This window comes from Morone saxatilis, unplaced genomic scaffold (assembly GCF_004916995.1).
Source record: "Morone saxatilis isolate NCDOM2014 unplaced genomic scaffold, NCSU_SB_2.0 Contig16, whole genome shotgun sequence".
Classification (NCBI taxonomy): domain Eukaryota; kingdom Metazoa; phylum Chordata; class Actinopteri; family Moronidae; genus Morone; species Morone saxatilis.
The window spans coordinates 14,094,677-14,103,901 of record NW_023339718.1 but is presented as its reverse complement, the minus strand read 5'-3'; the positions used below and the strand labels follow the sequence as shown (position 1 = coordinate 14,103,901).

At 40.7% G+C, this 9,225-nt stretch overlaps 2 protein-coding genes across 2 annotated transcripts in view; both read left to right on the top strand.

The window, feature by feature from the left end:
• msh3 (mutS homolog 3 (E. coli)) overlaps positions 1 to 1,462 on the top strand; it is a 37,754-nt gene extending 36,292 nt beyond the window's left edge. Inside the window, 1 exon segment of the mRNA XM_035658253.1 lies at positions 1,117 to 1,462. Within this exon segment, the coding sequence (XP_035514146.1) occupies positions 1,117 to 1,198 (82 nt within the window). The 3' untranslated portion in view covers positions 1,199 to 1,462.
• A 700-nt stretch (positions 1,463 to 2,162) lies between these two features.
• Positions 2,163 to 9,225, top strand: part of rasgrf2b (Ras protein-specific guanine nucleotide-releasing factor 2b) — a gene marked incomplete in the record, with an annotated part of 40,627 nt that continues 33,564 nt past the window's right edge. Inside the window, 1 exon segment of the mRNA XM_035659211.1 lies at positions 2,163 to 2,876. Within this exon segment, the coding sequence (XP_035515104.1) occupies positions 2,601 to 2,876 (276 nt within the window).

Below are 9,225 nucleotides of genomic sequence, written 5' to 3'. Positions count from 1 at the left end.
AAATGTAGGATCCAGTATTTTTGGGGCCTGACCCATATTAAGTACTAAAAGTCTGAATATCTCTGCCTCTGATGCTTTGATTTTTATCTTAATTTTTCTTTGTTAATCTGTCTCTTACAAGTCTCACAATTTTATGGAAGTGAAACACTAAATACTGCTTTAAACCTTCTCATAAATCACAAAATATCCTGTTCCTGTTATTTTGGAGAGTTTTTTGATTGTGTTAAGCACTAATGGAGCCAAGAACCAAACGTGTGTCATGAAGAAATAAAATTCAAGGCAGCGTTTATTTAAGCTTTAACACTCAAATGAACTTGACTTGATTCTTGTGCTAACATGTCTGAACCAGAAAATGTACCAATATTCCTGGAAAATCAGACTGGGTGCAGATTACTGGTGCAGCAAAGAGTTTATGAGATCAAGGAGTCTCACAGAAGAAAGCAAGACCTACAAGCAGGTTTATGTTATAAAGTTTTCCCCTTGGCTAATTTATTTGTATTTATTAAGATGAATGCACAAGAGCACAGTAGTAGGGAAAGAAGAGAAAATATATGTTTTTTTATGCTGATGTAGACAGGTTTTTCTATTAGGATGAACCATAAACTGTCAGTGCAGAGATGTTCAGCTTACAATTGAGTTAGGAAGCGGAAATACGGCAAATTCTTAGTCTTTTGCTGTCAAATTCTCAGCATATTGCACTCTCTCCAAATACAGTCTTCTGTCTGTAAATTTGTACACGGCATCTCCTCCCTCTGTAACAGACAGCCAGTTGGGAGTTGAATGCTGCTTAGTCTCTTCCTAAGTAATCCTCACCATATGAAATATATGTCAGCACACACACACACACAGAGCCATACCTCTCCATCACTGTAATCCTCCCTATATGAAATGTTTGTCCTTTGTTGGAGCGAAGCCATGCTGAGTACACAATAATGGTACACAGAGCAGTTGAGTTGCTGGTCGGAGGTTAAGAACAGGGATTTTATTGTATTCTCACACAGCTGTGTGTGAATGTATTTATCCTCAACACGTACAAGGCCATGTGAGGATATAGTAGTTTTATATACAATATTTTGTTTAAGCAACATTTTCTTGTTTTTGTTTTTGTCTCTCTAGGAAGAATAAGAAACTTCTCTCAGATCTTTGGAGGATCTCGGACAGATCATCCCTCAAGGAGTGGCTGCAGTCAAACTCTTAATATCGCTGTAGTTGACGCCAGAGAATCCAGCTGTCAGTGAACAAGCATGCTCTAAGAAGAATATACTTGTTCACAGAAGTCACACTTGTTTCAGAAAGGACTCCTGATGGAGTAGAGAGGTTATTGCTGCTCTTTTTTTGCTAATGTACAACACAATGGTGTGTGAAAATGATTTTAACCATCTCAGGTTCTGGTTCTCACCATTGTCTCACCAATGTACTATAATTATGATAACATCAATTAATACCAGCTGATCAAGATTTACATCAGAGTGTTTGGTGATTAAATAAATAAATAAAAAAAGACAAACTTGTCACACTTCCTGCTCTTTGACCCTAAAAAGAGAACTTTAAATCGATGCAGCATTTCAGCCATTCTTCATATGAGGCGCCATGGTTCGGTTGGGGAGTCAAGTGTGCTATGTGAGTGGCTAATGTAGTCTTTAGCCTCAATTTATCAGAGTATGCTCAACTTCCTCTGGAGCCACAAAAGGCTTTATTGTATACCACTTGTTTTTCTATTATTATTTTTTTGCAGTAGTCCTCCCCAAGATTTGTAAACCGAGTTTTATGTGTAAAATCAGCTAAACTGACCTTTTTAAATAATAACTTTAGCATTTCTTGTGAGGCAGAAAGCGAAAAGGGGACACATTTGAACCTGAGAAAGCATTAAACTGTGGACTTACACCGGCATTTGTCAGGGTTTAATATTGTATTCATTTAAATTTTTTTCTAAATCCATTAATGCATTCGTTGGTGCGTGCTCTTTGGTCCAACGCTATTAATAATGCAGAAACAAATCACAACAGTACAGCTGATAAAATCTGCATTACATCTCTATCCCTCTCACTCACTCACTCCCACTCTCGAACACACTCACACACGCTCCGCCTTTAATTCCGCCAACTCCAAGATCAGCGCGCATCATAGGGGAGAGAGAAAGATAGAGAGACATAGTGGGCGTGAGTGTTTGTGTGCGAAAGAGAGAGAGAGTTAACCACTGTCAAAGCCGATTACAGTTTATCGGGTCTGTGATTCTGCCACTGTCTGTCCACTTGAGGGTTCTCCCCTTTGTGAACGACACGCCTCTCGCTTTCTCCTGCTTGTTAGTTGTTGTTTATTTATAGAAGCGCGCTTATTTTTTTCTTTTTTTTTCTGCGAGCAGTATGGATTAATTCTAGTGCTCTTGGGACTCGGACATCTTTACTATGAGTTCATCTACAGAAGCGCTCCCGTCGGAGGGGCAACTTTTCCGTGCGCCACGGCGCCGCTGAGCCGCGCGTCTCTCGGTGGGAAAGTTTACACGCGACCCCCGGCGACCATGGGCTCACGGTGAAAGCTCACATTCCCTCCTCCCGCTCTCCCCCTCCACTGTCTTCTCTCTTCCAAGCCGTACAACAAAAATGCAGAAGAGCGTCCGCTACAACGAAGGGCACGCGCTGTTTCTGTCGGTGGTCGCGCGTAAAGAGGGGACGAAGCGCGGCTACCTGAGCAAGAAGACGGCGGAGAACAGCCGATGGCACGAGAAGTTCTTCGCTCTTTACCAGAATGTACTGTTCTACTTCGAGAACGAGCAGAGCGCGCGACCAGCCGGGATTTACCTGTTGGAAGGATGCACCTGCGAGCGCGCGCCGGCGCCCAAGATGTCCACCACCGGGAAGGAAGCGTTGGAGAAACAGGTGAGAGGTTTAAACAAAGCAGGAGGGGATGTCTGAGTACTAAACTCGGATCAAAGTTCACACATGGTTTCTTATCTGCTGGTACAACTTCCTGAAAGCTGCTCAAAGCCCACTGACAGCATGATGGGGAGAAAGTGGTGCAGTCGCTGGTTGTATGGTAACACTTAACAGACACACTGTACATTTCTGGAAGCTTATATGTTGTGTTATTTAGATAATGGTCTCCACGTAGATTTATATTGATTATTGCTCACAATAATGAAAACCACAAGATCAAATAGTTCCATCACACTCAAACTGACGCCCATGTAAAAAGAGAAAGTGGCTCATGCAGCACCGGACTGAAGTGGCTGCAGCAGCTCAGCCTCTCTGCTCTCCACACTTTCAACAAGCCCTGCAGTGCCAAGAGCTTCAAGTGCATCTTGAGCAGGTGACCATCCCCCAGAGATTGTGCAAATGGGAACAGGCTGGTGGGAGCAGTGATTTCTCACATGTCTTTTTTTTCCAATTCAAAACAAACTGTCTCAGCTATTTGGACCAGTTTTTTTCTCTTCTGGTCATGAAATTTGCTGGCTTCAACAACAAAATAAGCTTGATTTGTGACCTGTTGAGTGTGAACCTAATAGTCCGTCACATTTTCATCATAAAGACAATTAAGTTCCGAACACCGCTTTGTGCATGCAAATTAATCAAAGAAGGTTGAAGTTTCTTTGTAGCCCTGACAGGGGGAAGCAACAGGTTCTTGTATTTAACCCAATGAATGCTATAAAGATTTTCATTCTACCACATGTATCACATGTATATTTTTATACTTTCTTCATCCAGCACTGCAATAAATCTCTATTATGTTTACATTTAATTAAATATTCATTCCCAGGATGCTATGCTTTACAGCCGTAACATTAATATTCTAGATGTCTTGTGCTTCATATTTGCACACACTGCAGTGTGACACAGTGTCTTTAGAAACCTTGAGATCTGAACTGCTATTTTAAATGAAGCTCTGCAATGCATGCAACTTTAACTTATAATCACAGACCCACTGCTGAATCCTGCTGTGCTGACACAGGGTTAAGGCGTCATGATTTCAAAGCAGTAAAAGGAAGGGAAATATTTTAGGCAAATCTGTTGGTGACTGAGCTCCTGGAAGTTGCCTCAGTATTGTTGCTCCAACAGTTAGGTCGATCTTGTTGCTAGGAAACATTTGAATTACCATTTGCACATGAATTTCATTGAGAAAAAAATATTGGATGGTCACAAGTATATCATCAATACTTATTATTATAACAATCAAACAGCCAATCTTCTTACAGTTAGAAAATACAACAACCCTTTCCTTTACTTCATGAAAGTACAGTCACAGAGAAAACAGAATGATTTCTGTTTCTGATCCCAGTTTTTTGCTGGCCTCAGGGACTGTGTGCATGTGTGTGTGTGCACAGGCACCATGCCCACCAAAATGCAGGGGGAGGGGTACACTGGAGAGCATTGACTTTTTACAGTTTGAGCGAGTATTAAGGAGACACTAAGTGGATGCACAATTAATCATAAGAGAGGTCAGAAATAGCCACCAATCATCATCATCACTCAGAACATTTTCATCTCCACAGATTCCCACCTACTTATACAGTAGATTCATATCTCTTTAAATGTACAGTATGTGTAAAGACAATTCATTCCAGATGTATGCAAATAGGGAAGGGGCTTAAGGAAAGCAAGGACATGGTGTGGTTAATAGGGGTGTGGTTTAAATCAAGTCATACATAAAGCAGAAAGATTATGTCTTCATTTCTGAGTTGTTATTAATGATGATGAAAATTACATAATATGGTTCCAACCGCTAATATTGGCACTGATGTAAGCGTAAAACCTGTCTCCTCTGATGTTACAGAGTTTGGCAGTTATGATGTCTTATTTTCTCCTCTCTTGTTACACACTCACACCGCCTGTCTCACTCTCTCTCCTCCACCTGTCTCACTCTCACACTACAGCTGTGATGTTTAATTAGGGTTATTTTCAATCTGCCCTCAGCTGAAACCTTGTGTGCTGTGTAGCTGTTTAACTACATAGCCATGCACACAGGAGGAATAAACCAAGTAACTATGACATTTCGCCTGGCTCGTGAGGCTGTGTGTGTGTGTGTGTGTGTGTTGGTGGTGTGTGTGTGTGGTGTGGCTGTGTAGATCCTAAATTTTCAGAGTTCAGTATGATCCTGGGTTTTAATCCCTGTGCGAGTGTTTGGTGGGATAAAGTGAGCGAAGGCCTTCCATCAGTTGCTCTTGCGCTTCACTGTTTTCTGTGCAGTAGAGAGTCTGCCAGCAACCTGCAGTATCACACCCCCACAGTGAGCCACAATGCAACCACACAAATAACACACTGCCTCACTCTCTCCCTGTTGTACTCTCAGATAGACACAAACCCTTTAAATAATTTGGAGAGCATCTACACTGGTTTGAATGGTTTCCACAGCGACTATGGATGTGCATTGATGATGTGAACTTGTGTCTCTGTCTTTGTGTGTGTGTGTGTGTGTGTGTGTGTGTGTGTGTATGTGTGTAAAGACCAGTAGATTTAGCTGTGTATATTTGTCAAACTATCCCTCTCACCATCAGGTGTCAGGTTGGTTATTGATTCCAGAGAGAAGCACAGTTCACCAGAGGCCATGAACCAGGGGACATGACTATTGCATACAGTGTAGTCTGTTTCCAGATTGCTACACATGTCATTTTGCTGAGAGGTTCAAAGGCCTGGTGCTGCTTTCTTGAATAGCAGTTTGCCACGAGGAAATCGATGCCTTTGTAAGAATTTGTAGGTCTATAGGTTGGCAACATCAGCTAGAAAGAACCAGAGCCAGGATCCAAACAAATCAAGGATGAAATCATTGATGCTTGTTTCAAATTGATTGACAAAAATTACAGCTCTAAAATCAGAAAGCTATGCATTGAAGGGGTTCCTTTTTTTTGCAGACACTCCACACAGATTTAGGAAAAAGTTTTTATCATCATAATTTATCAGTTGGCCCCATTGGCGGTGAAAGGGGGCAGATTGTTGATTTCCCTGATTTCCTAAATTAAAAATGAAATAGAAATAGCTGAGAGCTTGGCGTGGCTTGACAACTGCATAGTTTGGAAAATACAGCCACAATTAAATAGAAAGTAGACATTGGAAGGTACGGCAGAGGTAAGCAGAGCATGTCGAATCTCAGGGTTGGCAGTTAGTGGCTCGATCTCTAGCTTCTCCTGCCCACATGTCTAGGTCTCCTTGGACGAGACACTGAACCTCCCTACTGCATGATAGCTCGCCAGTGTGTGCGTGTGTGTGTGTTTGTGTGAAAGTGTAAAATATCAAATTAGCAAATTGTAAAGGCAGCCGTGTTACTAACAAAATGTTACATAAGCATGTTATTGTGAGAATAGTGAAAATACTGTACATGAGACTGAATAATCTAGTAATCTACATGTAATGAAAGGAAAGTCCAGTCTGAGTAACTGGCTCGGTCTGGTGACCCTTACATAACACATCATAAACAATTTCTGAACGTTTTCTGAATTTTAAAACTAGAAGTACCTGCTGATTTTTTGCTGTTATTTGTAAGTCTCATTGGATGCCAATGGTGTCACTCTCTGATACAGTAGCTTTACAAAGACGAAAGTACAGAAAATTGTTCTTTTGTGTTCACCTTGCGCTGGTGGTCGCACTGCATTTACAGTCTCTCACATGGTTCAGTCCCACTGAAAAAAAAACAGAGTTGAGAGATTCACTTTTGTGACAGTGCCCCTAGCAGCCTTGTTCAAAAGAAAGTGATGCCACTTTAGTAGCTTTAGAGTTTCTGTCCAAAACTAAGTGCAACTAGATTGTTGTGTATACTGTAGCAAAAGGTTTTTACTCACTGCCAAACCTTTGATTTGTGTATGAAGGCATTACACGTGTAAAATAATCAAAACCAGCGTTACTTATTTTATGAAGGAGAATCATACAATATGTTGTGTTATGTTGTTGTTGTTTCCTGAAATAAATTCATTGTTTTCTGTAATGTTGTGTTTTGCACCTCAGGGCCACCATACATAGGAATTAGTAAACACTTCAGTGTCAGTGTAAATATGAATTAGGACATGAGGAATATTTTTTGGGTGTTCCTCTAGGACAAAGATGCTTATTACATTCAAATTTCATGGTTGCAGAATTTAAGGCTCAGTATTGTCATCAACGATGCTTCAAAAGAGATGCAAAAATTAGTGACCTTCCCTCCATCCATGCGTGAGGCACACGACTATAGTACAGTGAAATAGGAACTTTAATTTGAAACTTGCCTGTGAAAAAGCCTGTACAAGAAATATTGATTAGATACTGTCTGATCTGGCAGCATTGGCTTTAATAAAGTCTATTTTTGTTGAGCTATAGACACATAGAGGTTTTCAACAGTCTCCTTCCTCATTAAGTTAATGCAAGGGAGGGTGGGTGACACTGTACAGCTGAAGTGTTAGTGCTTACTTCCTGTGTGTGGATGTATGTGTGTAATTATTTCTCATTATAAAGCTCCTCAAGCTCTAAACGCCCCTTACAGAGCCTCACGTTTTTCTGTTGCTTGCACTAATTGTCTGTATCAAGGAACCAATTCTTCCCATATTCCCAAAGTCTGATCTGCTTTCCTCCGCAGGCTGCTTTTCATTTTCCTCTACGTTTTGTGCCAAGTGTTAGAGCCATTAAGGACCTCATTAGTGTCAGATAAGAATTTAAAACTGGCATCTGTCTTAAAATACGTCTCTTGTGTTTGAAATACTGCTCTAATCAAAGTACGGATGACATAGAGAGGGGATTTTACTTTCAGGAAAACACTCCTGGTGCAACAGTTGTATTGATATATCAAAATTTTATCATCCACTTCCTCCTAAATTGTCAAATGTTCATGAAAAACATAAAAAGAAGTAGCACAACATTTTGGGAAATATATTTATTTGCTCTCTCTTCTGTGTCACGTATGGAGCTAGAGCCAGGAGATGATTAGCTTAGCTTGGCATTAAGACTGGAAGCAGTGGGAAAAAGCTAGACTTATGCATATGACTATCTCTTTCGGAACAACAGCTGGGAGCAGTGACTTCCCTACTATTGAGCCTTTAAGGTATTGGAGGTAAATGTTTTGAACTAGACATGATATCTGTCTTCTCAATGAACTCAAGAAAGCAAAGTGTATTCCCCATAATATTAACTAATATTTCATATCAACAAATCAAATGATAATGTGTAATGTGAAAGGGCTCGCTTACCAAATAACCAAAGAAAATAAATTGTATTAGACTCTACAGGTCTCCTCAGGTTTATGTCTTTCAACTCTGTAATTTTTTTTTTTTTTTTACAGCTTGCATTTTAACTGTGTGTTGGTTCTCTCTTTAGTGTTTTCTGCAGCAAGCAGCTCTTTTCAGCAAAAAGCTCTAAAACCCCCCTGAACACTACACTTGCTCAGTAAGTTAGAGACTGTCTTGTGAACATAGTGGAGCATTTATCTGCTAAACTTAATATTGGACTTTTAATAATAAGCTGCTGTTTGCCATGTCAACCATATCAACTTTATGAGATGATATGTCAAAGTTGTGCCAACAGCTTGTGGGATAACCCCCAAGGGGAGGGGCTATAAGTGCTGATGTGGAGTGGTGGCACAGAGAAACGGAGACACACTTCCCACAAGGAGTGTATAAAATCAACTGTAGCATCAGGTAATAGGATTGTCAAATAGTTCCATGTGTCTGTTGCTGCTGGCACTCTGGCAAGTCTCAAGAATATAGTGAAACGGATTTACATCGTGTTTAGACACCTCTGCTGTTGCACTGTGGGAGCTGTAGAACAAACTCTCCAATCCAGAGTCTATTGCAATAAGGCAGCAGTATTATTCCAACTATTCCTCCTGGCAATGGAATGACAGAGCAACAAATGTGTAAGATGAGAGAAAAAGCTTGATAATAACCACATATTTTATGTGTGTATACATGTTTGTTTTTGATTTATTTTGAGTAGGAGGACAGGCACTGAAAGTTAACAGTGGAGGAGGGGAGCAATCTGTTTAATCTCCAGATAAACTGACAGGTAATTCTCGTGTTCTGAGGTAGGTATACCAGTTATTAGTATTAATATACAGTGTGTGTATTTGTGTATGTGTGTATCTGTGAGAGTTGTGTGTGTGTGTGTGTGTGTGTGTGTGTGAGTGTGTGAAAGAGAGAGAGAGAGAAAGAGAGAGATGGCAGCACTACTCGTTTGTTATGACCAGCCACCTTCTCTGTAGGAAGTGAACAGCATGAGGCGAATGAACGACAACCAACGGATACGTGGGATGCCTTGAACTCTCGAGTGACTCCTG